Consider the following 21450-nt stretch of genomic DNA (forward strand, 5'->3'; position numbering starts at 1 on the left):
GTACCTTCACCACAAGCCTGCATGCACCAGTGCTAGAGAAACCCCAGAGCCAATAAAATGCCCATAAGGAAATCAATGTGAAACCAGTTTAGTTTAAAACAAAGGAGTGGGATGATGGATCCCTGCAATACTGTGCTTTATCACTATAATCGGGGATAAAACAGATCTAGTGCTTTATTCCACACAATAGGATAACCAACAAAGACAGAAACAGAAGGTTTGGGACACATGGGTTTATGTGGATCATATGACCTCAATATTGATCATGTGTTATTTACATGTGCTTAAAAAGCAAGATCATACACATGTGAATTACATGTGAATAAATGAGATTGTACCATAAAGTCATGAGGGCTGCTTGAAACTCCATGTGTGAAATGTATAGGCACGAGCCTTAAAACCATGTAAGCTTTTAATGGAGAGGAAGATGACAGCAAAGAGGCTTGGCTGTTACACGAAAGGGCCGTGTCTCTGTTCCTTGCTCTGCGCCAGCACAGTGTCTGCAGCAGCAGTGCAGTGTGCAATAGCAATAGCAATAAGAGGAGCCAACAGTAAAATCCACAGCCCCCCTCTCCCAAGCAATTGCATTGCTCGTTTGTTCTCATCAACGCAGCCCAGTAAATCCCACGGTGCCCTCGGTGCCAGAGGCTGAGGCAGGCCGGGCTGGGAGCCGAGCACCCACCTGCCTTCCCACCCTCCGCACCCAGCGCACAAAACCCGCCCAGCGCGAGGGGCGCAATCCAGACCACGCTCCTCTCCTCTAGCAGCCAAGGCTCAGGGCAAAGCATTGGAAGCTGTTTCATGTCCTTCCCCCCACAGGCATGACAAAACCTTCCCATTACTGTATATTGTTGACCTTAGCTTAGTTTGCAGTTAGAAGACTTTCAAATGGATAAATCAGGCTAACGAAGAGTGGTGAGAAGCTAGCAGGACATAAGGTCCGTACCCAACATTTCTAGCTAGAGCCAGGTAAGACCTTTGGTGTTTCCCAAGCTGATGGACAGTGTACTCAGATAACATTTCATGCCTCTAACTGACTTCTGTGCATCCTGTCTTTTAATCTGACAGTTTATCTATTTATTCCCCACATAGTTTTCATCCAGAGAAATCCCTATAAAAGAAACAGTAGATATATTAGTGGGTCTGAACTAAAACTCCAGAGACAAACACTCCTGCTTTGCTGAATATTTGGATCTGTTATCCCATTGCAGGAGGTGCTAGGCAGTGCTTGGTGGCCTTTGAGCTAGGATCACCCCTGCCCCAGCTGCATTGCCAGGCAGCTAGAAACCCTGCGAAACACGCTGCACCGAGCAGTGACCGGGGAGGGCAGAGTCTGCTGTGTCCTCCCTGCCACCCTTCTCCTGCTTTTTTGGCAGGCTATGAAAAGTGCTGGAGGCTCAAAAGGGATGGCTCAGGTTGCCTGAGGGTAATGACAAGATGGGCCCTAAAAGTCAGGGCAGATGCATGTGATTCTCGTCTCCCCTGAGGCCTTTGCAAGGCAATAGGAGAAAGGTAGAGGTTTTTCAAACCAGGATGGCAAGGTGGGCCTGGCGCAGGGTTAGCCAGACAGCTTCTTGCACCAAGAGAACCTTCATCGAAGCCACGGGGATCCCCTGCTCCTCTTCGCCACTGGCAAGAATTGGACTTCTGTTAAAAAAATCAATAAAAACAGGGAAAGCCAGAGTGAGGTGTCAAACCCTGCTACTGTTTTGCCCTGCCTTTGTGGGGAACTGACCAAATGGGTCTGCTCCTGCTGGAGCCTTATCCCCATGGTGGCCATGCAGGGGTTTGCACCCATGCCCAGGAAGTCCCACAGCAGCGCGCGGCATCGACGCCAGCCAGCAGCACAACATCGTTCATTGCCAAGCTTCAAACCTTCCCCTGAGAAAGGCGGCCCAGCGTGTGCCATGAAAGCTCCCCAGCTTCTGCAGCGTCCTGCAGCCACCTGCTCCTGGGACAGCTCATCTTCTCAGCAGACCAACGGAGACCATAACAGCTCGAGGTGTCATCACCCTGTGCTACGGATGGGCTCTGGCTGTGTGGGGGATGAGAGGGCTGCCCCGTGGAGACACTGGGGCAATTTGCCCTTACCGCCTTTCAGCTGAGGAGGACAAATAACGGCGAACAGGATGACGGACACGGTGCCACCATTTGAGAGGAACAGACGGGAAGGTGCCTGGTTGCTGGGGCAGCAAGACCACGCTTTCAGAAAGATGGGTTTTTCTTTCTCTTTTCACCTGCCAATCTTTCCCCCCACGTCAGCACTGTGCCTCTGTGGGAGACAAGCAGTGACATTTTACACTCCCACTAACAAGCTGGTTCGGCGATGGGCAGCCCCGCAGGAGAGCGGATGGTGTCACTGAGCCCAAGCAGGGAGCAGGGGAGGTTCAGAAATGGGCCCGCTAGTCTCTAAGGCAGTTAGCACAGATTTGGGATATTTATTTGTATTATTTTGAGTGTTATTAAGCCAGGAGCCTGCACTGGAAGAGCGGGGAAAGCCTTGGCTGGGCATGCATCGCTTCCTAGCCTTCCTGGGAGTGTCTGGTCCCTCAGCCACTGGGAGAGGAAAGGAAGCAAAGAGGAAAAGAAAGAAAAGATGAACAAAAAAAATCAAGCAGTACCACAGAAGCAATTGCATTTCTCAGCCTGGATCATGATAACAAGATTTCTCGTCAGCCATGCCCCTGTATTTTGGTTTCTCAGCACCCTGCTGAAGCTGCCTGTGTCCTCTGGCTTCCCACAACAGAGGCTCCATGGGGGACAATTTATTACAGTGGCAGGAGTGAAATATAGCCTGTCCCCTCCCTCCCAGCAGGTTTGCCCACTGCTGTGCCATGCCGAACAGATGTTTTCCTTGGCCTTCCTCACTGCTCGAAGACTCAACTTTCAGTTCACCTGAATTGTCACATTAATAATAATAACGATGATAATAATAAGGCCACTGCAAATCAAATGCAAGACAACTACAAACAGCTTGAAGATTAATAGTGTGAAATACTGGTGCAGGAAATAGCTTTGGCTGATCTCCTCTCACTGGTCAATTTTCCATTGGTATCCAGAGGAAAGAGGAAATAAAAAATAGCAACCTTTCCTAGCTGCCAGATTTCCCTGCCATTACAGATGGCTGAGAAAGTCACCTGTTGCAACGTGACCCCCCAGTCCAGGGGCAGAAATACGTAAGTATCATGGCCAGCAGAAGCCCAAAGCCATCTATTCCCAGGAGCAGCAGAGCCCAGGGAGCCAGGTTTCCCAGGAATCTGTGTCTCCAAGTCAAACACCCATGTGGAGTCTTTGATGCCTAGTAAGGATTGAGCAAATACATTTATTTCACAGAAAGCACTAATACGATTTCTCTACCACGTCATCTTTTTTCACAAAACTTGGAGGTCCCTGATATCTTAAGATCTCCACCCCTCTGTCAAATCAAGTTGGATGTATGGGCTGAAAATTAACACTAAGACACTGATAAATAGACGGCTCCACCTCAGTCCCTGTCCCCATCCTTCCCCCAAACACAGCGCACGTGCTCATCAGCCACTTTTCATTAAGGAGCCAGGCTAAAAGCCTCAGATTAGGACGTCAAGGAGGGTAGCCCATTTCTACCATCTTTGTCTCTCCCTCAAGCTGGTACAGCCCCTTCAGACTCTGAATTTGAAGAGGCAAGGTACATGATGTGTTGTAACTCAGTTTTCTGAGAGTAATTGCTCTGCTTTACTAAGTATTTGCTAAAAACCTCCTTAAAAGTTTCAGCTAGTTCTATAACGGTGATTCCCAGTAATCTGCAGAGAAGAGATGGCTGAACAAAGGTACAGTCGAGACTAGGAGAAAAATGCATGAAGGCAGATTATGAAAGACCAGATAAATAATCCTTCACACAGATAAGAGGATATTTGCAGAAGCCTCTCATTACAGAGAGCACACTGGACACATCGACAAGAACACAGACTGACCAGCATGCAAAGATTATCCAAAGGCAAACCAAACCTGTCCACCGGTGGAGACCATCACACTTACATGGGAGTAACACACGGGGTGACAGCAGTGAATCTCTTAGCAGAGATGCTGGTCAACAAACCATGGAAAGGGAAATCACTTGTACAGGCTTTTCCAGCGACCAAAACTCTGCAAGGATGACCTCTAACAAAAACGCTGCATTTTTCAGCAAAGGATTCAGGATGGAAAGTTTCTCCCCATGGCACTGGAGACCACAGCAAGTGCTCCAGCTGGGCAGAAAGCTGTGCTGCTTTGTATGGGCAGTGGGGTCAGCTGAAGAGGAAGTAATAAGAAACATTTTTCTAGCATTTTTAAATGGAGCCCTCTATTCTTTTCCTGTAAAAAAAAAAATCCCACAAAGTTAAGTCCTCTTCAGTTATGGGGGTTTTTAGTTTTGAAAACTGAAATGTTTTCATACTTTGGGGGTTAATTTTTTTGCCAGTGAACCCTGATACTCCAAAAGACAGAATCCTCTTGCAAAATGTACTTGCCTGCAAGCCAGTGCCTGTGCCTGCCAGCGCACTGCCAGATGGACAGCTCTTGAACTGAAGCCCTCCATGCTCATGTTGCTGTTCAGTTTTGGACCCTCTCATATTGTTTTGACATTGCTCCACTCTATCTTTTTGCTTCCTGAAGCCATGCCCTTCCCGAAAATTGTGGGTTGCTTGTTGTAAAACCCACCAAGGAAAATGAGTGAATCAACTGTCCTAGAAGAGCAGGGAACAGTCTGTGACACTCACTGGTCCACATATCCATCGAGTAGCAGGGATCACGAAGAACCGCACAGAGGCTTCATTCCTAGATGCACATGCTTTGAAAGGGCATAAATATTAGCCTTCAACTGTGTGGCTGCTCTCAAATGATCCTCATGCAATTTTCCTTTCACTGCCTGGGGGCTGAGGACAAGCCCAGGGAGTGGGACTGACAACACTGACCAAAACCTAGTCTCTCCAATAGCTTTGCACCAACCTGCTGTGCCTGCCCTGGAGAACCTGTGCCCAGCAAATAGTTGCTGAGTAAATATTGCACAGCAGTAACAAGGACAGAGCAGGGGATCCCCGTCTGGGTCCACTGCAAAGAGAAAGCATAAGCTAGAAATAAGAGCCAGGAGCTGGGACAAATTTTTGAGTTCTGCCGCTGCCCAAAGTAATCCTAATGCCCTAGCCTCCACCTGGTCAACGTTGGCTAGTGCTGAGAGCTGCAGTGATTGGCATCGGCATGTTATGTGGGGACTCAGTTTCCCTGCTGGTAAAATGAGTCATTCTGAGACTTGTCGTTTCCCCAGAGAGCCATGAGGATTCATTAGGCAATTTTAAAATCAGAACGTAGGTGCCGACTGTGAGTAGCTGTCCATTAATAACCCTATTTATTGAGAACCAAATAATTAACTTAGACATGCATCAGCAAGTCCTGATTACACATGAAATAACTACCTTATTACATAGAAATCAAATGAGTTTCTGAGGATGTTCTTCTCAGGTATCACCTCAACCTCAATATTGGAGAAAAAAAGGGAAAAACAGCCATTTTGATGTGTTGCTCAGCAACAGAATTTGCGGGGGAAACAATCTAGGAATGAGAGAATGAACATTTCAAGAGAATGGGTTATTTCAGGCAAGACATCAGGGACAAGCAAATGTCACAGAGGCGGAGAATTTTTTTTTTCTCCTTTAATCAATAATTTAAACTAGGCATTTTGGGTAAATAAGCATTTAAGTTTGATGATTGAAAAATGGAGATCCCAAACCTTTGCAAAGAGTCACATTGCTGAAGAAATGTTTATTTGTTTGTGTGAGGGAAACACTAGATTTACTAGACACTAGAATTAAAAATTGAAAATGCTCTTAGAAATGTCACATATTATAGAGGGAGATGATTTAATGCCAACTTTGCTGTATTTTGCACTGTCTCTTCCAGAGCAATCTCATATTAATTTTGTTGTTCTCCTCCCCACGTGCCCTCCCTCTCCTCCCTTCTCCTTTTTCTTCTAGGACAAGACGAGCGCTCTGAGTCTCAGCAATGTGGCAGGGGTTTTCTATATCCTCATCGGTGGGCTCGGACTAGCCATGCTGGTTGCCTTAATCGAGTTTTGTTACAAGTCCAGAAGTGAATCAAAGCGGATGAAGGTGGCAACCCATTCCCAGGCCTTTCACACCTCCTTTCTGATACCAGCCCAGCTCCAAAGCTGCCTTCAGAGACGGATGCAGCCCAGACCACGGCTGGAAAGCTGAGATATAGGCATTATGAAGTGACCGTATCACTTGACTTGTTAGAAAGGAATAGGAGCATCAGAGGAAGCTAAAAGAGGGTCAAGTGTGCAGTTGGTAGCAGATGCAAAATCAGATGTGTGGCGTAATTCTTGTTCAAAATCCAGATACAGAGCAAACTCAGAGCACAGTGGTAATGGGAAAACATTGCTGTTCCTTAAAATTAAGAAAGCAGACCATGGCAATCCATGTGCGTAGCATGGATGAAGTCTGCTGGGGCTGGTGTCATACAGCACCTACTGCGATAAAAAAAATCCAAACAAGCCCAAGCAGTTAACAGCAAGATAAAACTGGGGTAGTGCAGTAATGAATCAGATCCTGTCATTCCCTTTGCTGGCACCCTGCTGGCACCATTTACATGTAGCCAACACTGCTAGATGCACAGAGCATTTACCAGATTTCCAGCCTTTAGCCCCAGATGAACAGTTTTCCCAAGTAAACGCCCTGGAATGGGATCCCTGGTGATGTGAGTCTCCAATTTAAGAATATGGGTCTTGCTTGCAATGGGTCTTTTCTCCACCCTGGCAAGGTCTTGCAGAATGTAGTTCCTATGATCCAAGAGATTTGTTTCAGCCCTAAATTCTGGTGTGCCTAAATTTCAGAGCGCCATGGCAAGATCAGGCCGGATTAGCTTTGAGAGCTTGGGAATGCACATTTAATGAAGCATCTGTGCAATGAGTTCACCTTGACTCAGCTAACTAGCAGTGGCAATGGCTGCTAAGGCATTACTATTCTGTATAAGGGTGCAAAGGGATTTGTGTAAGAGTAATGCATCCCTTTTCTTCCTCCCCTCAACCACTCCTGTGAGCATGAAAGTTGATGTAAGCATGCAGAATATGAAGTGAGTTTCCTAAAATCCAGGGAGATTTTTCACTTCCCTGAGCCCTGAAACTTACCCAGGATCAACAGGAAAAAAACACAATCTTTTTTTGGTTTTTATGTCACCATCTCACAACACACTTAATGTTTTATCAGCAATAATAATATTTCCAATTCACTGAAAATGTGCAATAGCGCTTTTCCCATTGAGGTTCAGAAAATTCTACAGGCAATGAAAGGTACATTGAGCACAAGGGTAAGATAATGTGTGCAATTAATGTCCCTGAATATAAAAAATTAAATTATAATTGTTGCCTACACTGTAAAGCTAGATATGTCACAAATACACTGAGCAGGAGTGTCGGCATGCAACAGTTCTGTAGTTTTAATCCTAAGCAGATGTTGCCCAGTGTTAGTTTCCTGTGTTGCTCCAAATGACCTGCTAATTCATGTAAATGTTAGTTTGCACTGCTCTTGCTCTATTATAACCAGCCACTGCGAGGGAGAACCATTTCTCCCAATGTTAGCATCTGGCCTAAGCTGGTCCCCTTGGCTGACGCCTATCATCAGTTGGCTGCTCCCCGAAACCATTTAGCAGAGCCCAGGCAAGAGCCCAGAAAGACAGGCGAAATCCCCCTCTGAGAGGTCTGATCCCAAACAGCCGTCTTGGCACTTGGGATCTGCTCAGCCAGGAGGGACCCACAGGGCAGCTGCAAATCCTGCAAGCATGGACAGCTGCTCTGGGCCTGGCAATCCAGTGAGTGACTCCTCCTGACTGGCTCTTCCACAGTTGTCTCTTTTGGATAATTCTTCATGAGGACATCCCATTCTAGAGGGGATGACAGTGCCCCTCTTTGGGGTAGCTTAAAAGCAAAAGCAAACAAACCAAAAGGACTTGATCTGTTAGCTGAATTCTTCTAAACAAGTGCTTTTCATAGATCTCCAAAAGTGAGCAAAACTTTTGGACATTATCTGGAACAGGAAGATGAGATTTGAGTTCCTAAATTAGGTTTGCATTTCCTGGTTACCTCATTCATCACTGCAGACAAAAACATAGGCACATGCTCAACTTCTCACATGAGGAGAGTTAAACATATGCTCACAGTGAGTCAGAGTCCACCATACATAACGGTACTGGAGTAGCAATTGCATATCTATGGGGGAAGTGAATATAATACTGGATCTGATCCAGTATGGCTATTCTTATGTTTGTAGAGGTTTGAGTAGTTTCTGCATATGGCATGTATACTTTATGCCCCAAAATACAGCTGAAACATTTAATTTTGAATCTAGAAGAGGTGCGAATTAACAGAGCAGATGCAGTAGGGACATGCAGCAAGCAGGAGTACAAATGGAGGCAGGAAGAGAGAGAACTGTTACAGAGAGACAACATTGCTTTATATTGCAATTTCTCCAACATTGCTAAGGACAGGGGGAGACCCCCCCCCCGTCCTCCCTAAAAAGGGTTTTTGTTTAATCCCACAGCAATCAATCAACGAAGCCATACGGACATCAACCCTTCCCAGGCCGGCTGCAGCGGGAGGCAGTGGAGAGAACGGACGTGTGGTCAGCCATGATTTCCCCAAATCCATGCAGACAATTCCGTGCATGAGCCACAGCACCGGCATGTCCCTGGGAGCAACGGGATTATAATTGGCCTTTTGACCCATTGCCTGGGTGAGAGCAGGGGCAGCCCAACTCCACCCCCTCCAGAGCCAAAAACAAACCCAACACCAACAAGACAAATGAGGATGACAGAAGGGACAATTGGATGGATCTTCCTGAGGAAATCAAATCTATTTCCCTTTTCATTTTGCAAATAGATCCACTGGCAGAAGAACAGCAACAGGTCTATACTGCAATAAGGAGAGCGTAATGGGATTTAACAGACTCATGAACCGTCCCTGATCAAAGAACCACTGGAACACTAATGAGGACTATGCCATTTTGTTTTAACTTGGTTGTTAATAAGTCTTAGTGTGTGCAATATATATATTTTTTCTTACTAATTCCTGTGGTGTCAGGGTAACATCAGCCCTTTTCCCCTTCCCTGCTCAGCCCTTTAATCTGGTTTAGTTTGGGATGCAAACCATAATGTCTGAGCTACTAACAGCAAAAAGAAAATCTGATAAATGGCAAGCTGAACTCCCTGCAGGGCGTCAGCATTGACCCCTTTTGTCCATCGTGATTCTGCCTTCAGTTGTTCTGTTAACTCGGGTGCAGAATTATTGCAACAAGGCAGACAGAGCTGTGGACAGCTCTCCCTGCAAAAGGAAGGACTTGATGCAAAAAAGAACCTGAACAGAAACATGAGGCTATTTTACAGGGGCAGAGTCAAGAGTGAGTTTGGAAATCCCAGGTAACCTGAGGACAGAGTGATAATTCTTCCAGAGATGATGAGTGGTGGTTCAAGAGAAGGATTGTGTGCCTGGAGTGGAGAGCTTCATTCATGGCAGACTAGAGCAGATGGTTGGTCTGAGATCATTACAGGCTGCTGTTTATAAAAGAGAGAAGGTAAATGCAGCATTCCCCTCATGAGCAACTCTCTTGCCTAGATCACTGGGAGCCAATAAGCAATTGTGAACCATTTCGTCATTGCTTAGCTTCACGTGCGCTCCCTTTTTGGTGGTCACATGAGGGAACCACCTTGAGCCGGGAACAGATCATCTCAAGAGCATCCACTTCTAGATGGCTGCCTATTAACCAGTAAAACATGCTAGAAGTCATGGGGCTGCAATGGGAATATCCCTGCCTTTTTGCTCTGAAATCCCTTTATGCCCATTTTTCTAATTAAAAGGGACATTTTGTAGATAGTTGGTCAAGACGGCTTCCTGGAAGGAACTACGAGAAAATCCTATGGGAGTTTCATTCAAGCGTCCATGACATTTGATAGCATTGGGGCTGGTCTGGCTCAGCTGCTCAGGCAAGATGTGGCCTGTACTTTGGGTCCAAATCCAAAAGTAGCAGATTCCCGCTCGTGTCTGTAGGGAGGGGGAAGCATTCACAAGCCAGGAAAGCAGGTTGTTGATCCCAAACTCAGCACTGCAGAAACCTGCGCAGCTGGACAGGCAGCTGGGAGTCCAGCTGCAGACACGGAGGTCAAAGGGCAAGGATGATTTTCTAGGACCGCACAAAAGGTTTGTTCTGTGAATCATTGGCATGGACAATTGAATGTTTCCCACTCCAGTGGGCTTGAGGCACCTCCCCGGCAGTGGAGGGTTCCCAGGAGAGCACCTGAAGTCAGAAGATCTGCAGGGCAGGGACTGCGACTGACGCACTCACCCTTGTCCCATCTCACAGGTCCATTGCTGGCGGCAAATAAAGTCCAAAGCATCTCACAGGATCCAGCAACAATCCATCTGGGGATGGAGCTGCTATTTGGAGGGGCCCGAGCTGCTTTTTTCTCTTTTTTTCTTTTTTTTTTTCTTTTTCTTTTCTTCCTGTAACAAGAAGGTGCAACATAGCAAGTGAGGAGCAGGAAAAGGAGGCAGGTGAAGAGAAAGTCATGCAGGCAAATGTTTGGCACAGGCCTATGAGGAGGATCTGTCTATGCAGGTGTCCATAAGTACGGCTAGAAGCTGCCTGAATATCAGTTTCCATTAGCGTACAAATGCCTGCGCAGAGCAATACGCTTACCACCTTTAACACCAGCCTGGTCTGAAGTATCTGTTCCATTCACCCACTTGTCCTACGACCACTTTTTGGAGACCGGCAAGTCAAAGAGTCAAGGTCTTAAGCTCAGGCACAGCACATCTTGTGCCAATATGTTTTCCTCCCTCCACCAGCGGAAACCTTTGTGATCTCCATCTCTCATCTCCCAACACGAGCACTGTCATCGCCCACTCCAAACAGCTCTTCAGGTCACTTTGTGTTGGTTATCATTATTTTTAATCCATTCTTCTTTTCTTATTTTTGACTTCAGTTCTATGTAAGCGCTAGCGTGGTGGAGACATCCCAAAAGCTAGCCTGCTTCTGCACCCAGACCCCCAGATGTGTCTCCTGCCCCGGCCCTCACCACGGCCCAGCCCTTGCCACAGCCCTGCACCGCCGGGGGCTGCAGCGGGAGCAGGCTGCCGAGACCCGCTTCAGCCACAGCGTCCCGTCCACCTCCAAAGACACTAGCACCTTTGCGGCAGGTCACGGGGAGCCCTGCCGGCAGCCGCCCGGGCCGCTAGCCCACCGCCTGGGAAGCAGCGCATCTGCGATAGGACTGGCCGCCTGCGACGTGAAGATGTGAGAAGCAGTCTTCAAAGGCTTTTGATCGGTGGAGGGGTTTAAAAAAAAAAAAGGAATAGGACAAAAGTGTGGAAAGATGTTAACTTGTAATATGTATTTTTACTACACTTTTCTTAAAAATAGAGTAATGGTAAAACTCTTAAAGACATTGACATTTTTTCTCAACAGGAATCCATATTTAACAGTTTTGGCTTTCATTAAATTTTGCTCTTTGGTACCTGGATCTTTTATTTAACAGCTATATTTGTTTTAACTCTTTTTTATTTTCTTTTTCTTTCTTTTTTTTGGCAGTACTGCGAAGGATTTTGCTTGATCAAACTCAGCAATACTTTTCTGTTCACATTCTCTTTTTTTCAAGCAACATTTTTATTGGTATTTATTATTTACACAAAAATGAAAATATCAGCTGGAATTTTAGCATCAAGGATCCATGAACCATTTTTCATACCTGTCCATGCCATTTTGTGCCAGTGCTGGATGTGTGGAAATGAAAATAATGTTACCCCTCAGGCAATATTAGCCAACCTGAATCAAATGAGATTTCCTTGATTATTGCTGTGTCTGACTTGTGAACAGCAGCCAAATAAACTGCTTCAGGTTGAAATTGGGAATCTATCTAATATTTACCCCAGAGTCAGGAAACAAAGCAGTCACTGGGTTCAAAGTTAAGGATTTTCCTTCTTGTTTGGAGTTTTGTGGGATTAGTTTTCGAGGAGGGCTATTTGAGCATTTTAGCTTGTTTTTACAAAGAGAGAAGATGTAGTCAGCTCAGCGATAACTCAGAACCAGCACTGGTCCAAAAATCCTCTCCCATATTGGCTTTCCTAGGAGCTGCCATGCTGTTTCAGCAACTGGGACATTTAAGATACTTCTAACTCATTTTTCACACAATTAGACTGCTAAATTCCTCATCAAAAAGTCTGCTAAGTGGAAAGGAGAGTAGGATTTAAAGGAGATTGCACATTTATGCAGATGCTGACAGCTACTGAGGTTAACTGTAATCATTAATGTCGTGCTCCTGTGTAGCACTCGGTGTTGCTGATCTGAAAGGACGACCCTTCCCCATGTCATCCCTCCCGTTTTACAGCCAGGGAGAGGGAGACACTGAAGTGCCTTGGATCAGGCGTCTCGGCTGTCCCTGCAGGGCAGTGGTTGTAGATCCAGGTCTCCAATGTTCAGGCAGGTTTTTTACCCACTGGTAAGTTTTAATGATAGAGTCAGCAAGGGGCAGAATTAATGCATTTTGAAAGGGGATGCAAACCCTCAGCTGTTAAGCACAAGAGACTCCCAGCACATAGGGCCTGAAGGGAAGGTTTTCGAGGGCAGATGATGTTATATCAGCCCGTTTTGGTCTTCCACACCTGCCTTAGGCAACCAGTGCCGCACTGTGGGCTTGGATCCTGTCTGAAAACACTATTCGTACTCCACAGTTCACTCTTGCCTCCCAGTGCAGTTGCAAAGATGCACAAGAAATGTTCCTTTATGCCTTGACAAAAGCAGGACAAAATTCCCTCGTACTGGTAAAAGCAATCTGGGATGCTCGTAGGAAACAGGGCTGAATTCTCCAGCAAGGATCCAAAGCCATCTGCAGCAGTCGAGGAAGCTGAAAGCACCGAGCCCTGCAGCGCGGTGGGTGAGGAGCCAATGCACGACCCAGTCTGTCCCGTGGGCTGGGGGCCATAAGCCCAGCACCAGGGCACAGGCTGACTTGGCTGGATTTGTTTGCCCGAACCCCTATCTGCCAGCAAATGCGAGGAAAACTAGCTCATCTAAGCTCAGTGCAGGGATGGGGCAGGGCCGTGAGCATGCCCAACAGCATTTGCGGTGACCCAGGGGATGTCGCCAACCCCTTCAGCTCCAGCACATACCTCTTCAGAAAGGTTTGGGAGCCTGAACACAGGCTCCTACTGGGCTTTTAATGAAAGGCACAGTCACCCACTTCTCACATTGGGTCCGGGAGACTGTTTTTGTGCGTGTTTCCAACATGTTGTTCCACCACAGAGCTACACATCAGAACCCAGATGACCCAGCCCGGCAGCGTGTGGTACCCTGGGACTCCTCCCTGCCCACAGATGTGGGAGAGGCCGCAGCACGGCTCTGGGCTTTGCTAGCGGGGTTGCTCTGGAGCAGCCCGGTGTACTTTGGGGAGTGTGGAGGAGACAGGTTAGTCCTCAGAGCCGGGTGGCCCAGTCTCTGACTGTTCCCGTAGCTGCTGGCTGCCTCAAACAGACTGCTTTGGTGGCTCTGTGTTGCGTGCAGGCACAAATCAATCTGGCAGCACCGTCGCTGCTCCGGGGTCCTGGCAGCCCACCACATCTCATGTGCCCACTCAGTCAAGAGCAGGTAGCAGGAACCTAAGGATGTCACGGTGCCACACACAGCGGCCCACCAGCCCGCGGCCAGGCAGGGCTGTCAGGGACAAAATGCACAGACAGACCGGGGCTCAGGAGGTGCCAGACAGAGCTGCTTGGGCTCCATAGAAGCTATTATCGTGTCACCTGAGCTTCGTTGCCTAGATGACCCCCGCTCTCAGCTAGATTCTTCCGCAGAGCTGCTCTGCTCCTCTCTAGGCACATGATCCCGATGGCCTGAGTGCATGCGAGGGATAAAATTATGGTACCCACAGCTGGAAAAGTAGCCCAGAGTAGACCCAGGATATGCACATGGTGGTTGCCTTACCCCAGATAACTCCACTCATCAGTTTATAGCTTTAGACAGCAAATAACCTCCCCTTCCTCTGGCATGGCAGCAGAGCTGGGACTGCAGCTCTGCACGGGGGACGAGGGATCCCGTAACCCCTTACACTGCTGCTGGCCGGCAGGGAGCCTGTCTGCAGTGCGGTGCTCGAGACTGTGCCGTGCTGCAGTGGCCTGGCTGTCGTCACGGGGAAGGCGGTGTGGATCTGAGCAGGGCGCAAGCGCTCTTCCAGCAACAGCTTCTTACAGCATGTTGCTTCTGTCCAGGGCTAAAAGCAGAGATAGTGTTCATCAGCCGGGAAGAGTGAGATGCAAATACCATGTGAAACCTAGGTGAAAAATCTGTCACAGTAAGGTTGAGTGACATAATAGCATGTTACTCCATGTCCTAATGCCAGGGCCTGTTTCCTCAGAAAAAAGAATCTGCTTGAAAAGAAAGAGAGAAAAAATTAGAAGAAAAGCAAATATAATTTTGTTTCCCAGTATAGTCAGGACAGATTTACAGGAGTCACAATGGGGCAGCAGAGCCCTTTCCCTGGAAGGACACATCTTGCATGTCGAACGAAGAGGAGCGCCGTTGGCCAGCACCGCCCCAGGGCTGGGGAGCCGGTGGCTGGAGGCAGTGGTCAGCAGCAGTGTCCGGCACCACAGCAGCTCATGGCCCATGGCAGGCTGTGTGGCGGGCATCTCAGTGAGGGAAGGGGATGTTACAGGGGGCCGCGATCTTGCAGAGCGCCAAGGCGTCTGGCTGTGCCTTTAGGCTGATGTTACGCTGGTGCACACTTATTCCAGGGTGGCATCACTGTCCAGGGCTGGAGGGCAGGTCTGGCTGCGGGAAGGAGAGAGACTGGGCTGGTTCTCACCTCCTCCGAGCAGGTCCCCAGAGGAGCTCACCAGCCGGTGTGTGCAAGGGGAGAGCTGTCTCCAGAGCAGCAAAACGCAGTAATTCTCCCCTCTGGAAGGGATATTGAGAAGCTTAATTAACTAATGTTTGCACATCTCTTTCTCATGCACTAATTATATGGTACACACACACACACACACACACACACACACACACACACACACACACTTTCGTGCAGTTATTAACAGCAGCCTTTGATGGCCCAAATTAGCTGTCAAGGTACCTTTTGATTCCTAAGGATCAATATGGTATAATGTAACAGCCACAAAGTATGTTCATTACTCTGCAGGGATGGTTTAACATGCTCTCCGAATCCCTTTGGCAGTAATTCCTCCTCTGTTGTAGCTGGCATCAGAATTAATGGCATGTCGTGTTCTATAAGTCCTCACTTTTCAGATGAAAGGTACACCGTGTTGTTCGTATCAGTATTACAGCGTAATAAATCAATGCTTTCCTGTTGGAAGGATTTCAGACAATTTCACAACTTGCTCTCAGGAAGTCAAAAGACAACCTGTCTGCCAGGCCACAGACCGATGAAAAACTGTTCCATAAAAAGAGAAAAAGGAGGAAAAAAACAAGAAAAGTTTCATTGCACCACAGTTACCTGCTGCATGTAGGACTCTGGTGCCAAGGTAGCATCTGCTAAAATAGTTCCTACTTACCCCACAGACAGCACTGAAGGCCAGAACTGGGTCCTTCATTCAAGTACTAAAACAGAAGTCTTTTGAAATTCAGTATTTTATTTGGGGAAAATGCTGAGAGCCTCTTTCTTACCTCTCTCAATCTCAAGGCTTCACCAGGTCCTGCAGCACAAGGTGGTGCACAGCTCAAGGGAGCAAATTCCCGAGGCCAAAGCAGTTGTGGACAAGCCAATGGTGGCTGGCAGTGGGGCACCCAATCCAATTTCGCTTGATCAAACACTAGACAAAAGTTGAGCTTCTCCTCTGATTGCTGGGTCCTAGCACAAATGGCTTCCCATTCACACAAAGCAGTGAGAAAGGGTAATAGGACGAAAGATGGGTGCTCCAGGACAGAGAACCCCCCATAAACCGCCAAAAAGGTGCCCGCAGAGTTATCGTCCCAGCTGCTTCGGCAGCTGCTGCCCAGAGCTTCCAGCACAGCTACTTATGTCTTTATAAAGTAAAACTTAAATTCCCCTGGTCCCAGGAGCACATGCATAGGATGGGAAGAGGCTGAACTTGAAAGGGGAGCCGTTTTGTTGCCTCAGATTAGCTCAAACTGTGTGACAGGCTTTCTCCGCTTCAAAATCAATGTTGTTAACCTTGAAATCTGCATTATTAATATTTCGACATGGGTCCCATCAGGAGCTGCCGAAAGAGCTCTCCTGGACCCGTGACAGCTTGTCCTGTTTGATTCTAATCATATATGAATGCATGAGTTAAGAAGACATCATTAAAAGTACATTAAGTTTAATTATGCCAGCAGCCGCAGACAGTAGGAGCATCGGCTTAATGCAGAACGCATAATTAGATCAGACCTAATCCATTAGATTCATATTTGTTAAAGAAAATGCTCCTCATCTATAAGTGTCACTGCAAAGCAGCAATCGGGAGGAATGGCAGCAGTTTTGGGGGCTACTTGCCTCCCAAACCCCTTTCCTCTCCCCATTGCCTCACGACTCTGCCACGCACCACTGAGCTCTTGCTCAGCTCATTGCATGACGCGTTTAACAAAAGTGCACACAAAAGCACAGCAAGAAGCCCTAGCACTCTGCCAGGAAGCCCTGGGGAGGCACTGGGGTGGTTTAAGCCATTCCCAGGCCCCGTCTTCTCTGCGAGGAGCTCCCACTGCCGCAGCAGTCTGCGGTCGCGGACGGGCACCCACTCATGGGTGGGCGGCTTCCCAGCCAGGCAGGACCAGTCCAGCCACGCTTGGTGATGGGAACAGGTTGGGTTGCAGCCTGCCGCTGCCCTTTCTCAGGCTCCAGCCATGGCAAAACCACTATTTGCACCCCTCACCCTGGCATGAGCTCAGTGAAAGTTGCAGAGGGTGGTGCTGGCAGCGCTCATCTGCTCGCCTGGGGGCATGAAGCACTCATCCCTCCTTCCCACAGCTCTGCTGCACCCAGCAAGTCGCTGCAGCCACGTGATTGCAATCGCGATAGCGAACGTAATTGCCCAGGGAGCAATTTCCACCAGCATCTCCCAGTGCAGCTCCTGCAGGGGCCAGGAGCCTCCCCAGCCAGCAGCACTGCTCCTGCTGCCTTCAAAGGGCATCTCCTGGCTCACGGGGTCCCCAGTCCTGCCTGGAGGTGATTTCAGCTGAGATCCCTTCCCAGCCAGAGCCAAACCAGGCTGGAGCGGGGAAGGAGTCAAGGCTGCAACACCATGAACGCCTGACGGCTGCAGATGAGCCTGGCGCGGTCACGGTTCAGGAGGGTACTGGGAGCACAGCACTCACTGGGACTGATTGTGGGCAGGAGCCGCTCATGCTAAAAGGCTCAACTGGGCCCTCTAACACCTGCCTAAGTGCTGAATATTACTGCTATTAAAATATAACGGCCTCTCGCTGCCTCTCATCCACAGCATCTGGCAAGGAGCGTGCTGGGAAAGCCACGGCACCGAGGTGCTACCCCAGGCAGGATGGGCGGGCAGGAGCCAAACCTTTCCACAGGCGCCTTTAGCAGCCCAGGGCCAGCTCTAAAGGGGCTGTAGTTACTGGTGAGGCCATAACAGAGGTTTCTAGGAAATTCTCTGAATAAAGCATCTGCTAACTTGGGGTTGTTTTAGTTCTTCTGAGATAGAGAGAAAATCCCTACCACTCATCCCACTTTATCCATACTGCATTTTGTCCTTGCCCCAACATCTGCTCAGCCAGCTCACACCGCAAACCTCCCCGGCCACCTCCGCTTGGGCCCTGTCCTGGTTCCAGTCCCCATCCTGGAGGAGCCGCGGCCGGGGCAGTCGGTGAGGCCGCCCCGAGGTGGGCGCATGGGCAGGCTGGGCTGCGCTGGGGCCGGACAGTGCCAGCACCCCAGGGTCCCTCCTGCTTCCTGCGACCCCGTGGGCTGATCCTTGCCGCACAGGTGGAGCCGCTCCCTGTTTTCCACTTTTCAGGGTTTTTTATTTGACAAACGTCAGCAGCAGCATTTCTAATTTCAGTCACATAAATGGGGGGAAAGCCCACTTGAAGGCTGTTGTGGTTCTCATTCCCTTTTGTGTGCAGCGATGTTTCCATTTGCCAATGGCCATCATGACCGGGAATCCTGCTTTGGCTGAAAAGCAGGAAGGAACGTGGCCAGCTTGCTTTCTCCTAAGACGTGGCTGATTTTTAGTGACTTGTACTATTATCTGCCAATGTATTTTTGACTGGAGGGAGGAATAATTGGATATTGGGAGAGACATTTGAAAACAATATAATAACATAAGGCCTTTTAGAGAAAGCATTGATCTTTCCAAATGGGCAGCAATTGATATTTTCGAAGGGAGCTTCATGTGCATGCGTGTTTGCCTGCACACGTGTGTGCAGCTGTGTGTGATCTAAAAATAAAACAACCACAAAGAGATCAAAGATGAGCACAAAATTTTGTCTCTCTGGAGACAAAATGTCAGGACCTTCACATCCTCACTCCCCCTTCCCTTTGGTGTGGTAATGCATCTGGCAAGACGAAAGGGCAACCCGTGGGGCTGTTAATTGTGCTGTCCCAAGGAAAACAGCTAAACTATAAAGATTGCACTCCCTGAGTGCTCAAAGGGGGGCACTAGTTAACCCCTCTGCGACCAGCCTGCCCCAGGCAGCTCGCCGGCACTGGGACGCGTTGGCCATCACAAGCAGCATTTTCCCAGGGACTCGTCAGCAGGCTTTACGCTCCCACAGTCCTCTCTGGGACCACATGGAGCACCCAGCAGGATTCAGCAAGATGTTGAATATCCTGTCCACACTGCAATACACTTTGACAGGATCCTGATACGGCCATATAACTGCAGCCTGATCAGCTCTTAGGTTTTGTTTAAAGTGTTTCTCTCTGGCGTAAGAGAAATCTCCCCCCGCCGCCCAACCATATGCCATCTCTTGTAGTACATTTGCTGATTATCCAAAAAATGCTAAGCAAGTCAGAGTACAGCACTTCCCCAGTGACACCAGGATCTTCCATCACAAGAAATAACACAGAAAGGGCTGCTGAGTCCCTTTCTCAAAAGGGGAAACTGAGGCACAGAATGACTCCCGTGGGATCAGTGGCTATGCAGGGAGTCTGGGCAGGGGGACAGGTCACCACCAGGTCCCCTGGCTCCCAAGGAGCCCCCTTCCTCCACAGCTAGCTGGCACCCACTGCGGCAGTCCCTGCCTTTCCAGGGAGCCCGGAGCTCGCTATTCCCAGAAACACAGGGCCATGCCCACCCTGCAAACCCGGATCCTTCCTTCAAGGTTCTTGGGCTGCCACAAGTCGATGCCAGGTCGGAGAGGGAGGGAATAGCCAGTGGTGTGATGCCATAAGGCAAGAGAAACTCCACATCAGTCTCCCCCTCTTTCTGTCGTGTATCTTGAAAGGACAGAAATGCTACTGTAGGAAATAATTTTAAGGCTTAAAAAAAAAAAAAAAAAAATCTGTGGCTTTGCAGTAAGTCCAGCCTGCTGGGTTGTACAGTTAGCTGGATTTCACGAAGCTGCACTACCTCCCTCCCCTGGGGCACAGGGGCAGCTTTTCAGGGCAAGGTTTTCACCCCTTTCCCAAGGTTGCCTGGTGCCACACGAGGGCCACATGCATGCCCTGTGCAAAGGCCATGGCTGGAGGCTGGTGTGGAAAGGGTTAACCTCCCCCTCCCAGATCTTAGCTACAAAGTGAGGCCAGCTGTGGGGGGGACCTGAGTGATGTGAGGGGCCATGCAGGTGAGCTGGGCTGGGCTGGGCTGGGCTGGGCTGCGCTGCGCAGCGCAGCGCAGCTGAGTGTGCTGGGAGGACAGTGGCAGCTTTAGGAAGAGCAGAGGCAGGGTCAGTCTGCTGTCCTGATGTAGCATGGTTTCTGCAGTTGCTCCCTGTGTCCTTGCTCTCTTCCCCCTGCTCTTGGCCCCGTGGAGGAAATGGAACTTGGTTGCACCCACTTGCTTTTAATACTTCAACTAGGAGCGGGGAAGCTCTGTCAATGCCTTCACCTTTCTGGATGCAGAGCTTGTCTCCAAGCAGATGCTTGTAGGAAGACAGCTTTCTTATGGGCCATGGGACTAGCTGGCTAATCCTGTTGATAGCAAGTCCTTTGGCTGCTGGCAGAGCACGCAGATGAGGCTGCTGTGCAGAAAGGATGGGACTGAGATTAGAAAGAGTCAAGAGAGACCCTGAAAACTGCTGAATAATGTGCTTTGGGGTTCATAGGGGCATGATGCAACAACCTGGGGTGGGGAGTAGGGTAACTGCCAATGGGATTTCCTATATGCTGAGCAGAGGCAAAACTCAGAAAAACATGAGCTTAGCTGAGAGAGACCAACTACTTCCAAGGCCAGGAATTTCCTCTTGGTACTTAATCAGACAGGCTAAATTTGCTCTCCCCAGTACACAGTGCTATCTCTAGCCTGGGGAAGAATAACCAAACTCATGTAGGTAAGAGGCAAATGGGACAAAAAGAACTGTTTACTTTTGCAAATATAGGACATGCCAGGCTAATGATGTGGTTTGTTTGTTTTTCTGGAAGATGCTTGTGTTCCTATGTGAGGAAAGTGTGGCAGGTTTAATGTAAATGAGCTTCACAAAATCATTTGATTTTTGTGGGGGAAGTGATTAGCTAAAATGAAGACTACATAAGAAAAGCTGTCAAAATGAGACATCTAAAGAGAAGATAATGAGTTGTAGTGCAAAGCACAACTGGATGGAAGGAAAGGTACATACGTACTTTCCTCCAAGGATTTATCTTGCAACCAGTGTTAATTCCTGTAGTACAGAAAGAATTGAAAGATCTTGAAGTTTGTGGAATGAAAGATGGGATGAAAGGCAGTAGTTCAACATCATGCACCTAGAGGCTGACTGCACAATGGGAGACAGCAGAAGAAGATCTGGCTATACTTGCTGATCTCTGTATGGGTGTTTGCCACCAAGAGGACAACACAACTGTCAAAAATTCAAACACATTCAAGGATTACAGCAAGAGAAAGGTCCAGCTGAGAAATCCAGCTGCGTAAGACCAAAAATGTCATGCACAATCCTGGTCTGTCACCATCAAAAAGCTGAACTGGAATAACTGGGAATTCAGTGGCCCAAAAAATCCTTTACAGCCCTGTTTATGTTCCTGCCTACCAACGGCACCATGGCTGCCACCACCTGAGGGTACCTGTGCATGAAAGGCCTTTTCCATGCTCTCCCAGAGGTTTTTAATACCACTTGTGGGGTTTACTAGACCTAGGAACTGAGGCTGGGACCACGGACTTGCTGAGGGCAAGGGCAGGAGGACTCTTTCCTCCCTGTGTTAGATGGCCCCAAATCCTCACACTGAAAACTGTTTTCCAACCTGCCTGTCAGCCTGGTGAATCCTGAAGTTTAAGCAGGGAAGAAAGCGAGGGGCAAAGGACTGAGTGAGCTGGCAGAAGAC

At 48.5% G+C, this 21450-nt stretch overlaps 1 protein-coding gene across 3 annotated transcripts in view; it reads left to right on the plus strand.

The window, feature by feature from the left end:
* The window catches only part of GRIA1 (glutamate ionotropic receptor AMPA type subunit 1), a 131313-nt gene extending 119394 nt beyond the window's left edge, over positions 1–11919 (plus strand). For all 3 annotated transcript variants that reach the window (XM_026118600.2, XM_026118597.2, XM_026118598.2), the window contains exons 15-16: positions 5985–6119; positions 8544–11919. In XM_026118600.2, the coding sequence (XP_025974385.1) occupies positions 5985–6119; positions 8544–8732 (324 nt within the window). In that variant the 3' untranslated portion in view covers positions 8733–11919. The remainder of the gene's footprint in view (positions 1–5984; positions 6120–8543) is intronic.
* The last annotated feature ends 9531 nt before the right edge of the window (positions 11920–21450 follow it).

The sequence above is a fragment of the Dromaius novaehollandiae genome, chromosome 15 (genome assembly GCF_036370855.1).
Source record: "Dromaius novaehollandiae isolate bDroNov1 chromosome 15, bDroNov1.hap1, whole genome shotgun sequence".
Taxonomy (NCBI): Eukaryota; Metazoa; Chordata; class Aves; order Casuariiformes; family Dromaiidae; genus Dromaius; species Dromaius novaehollandiae.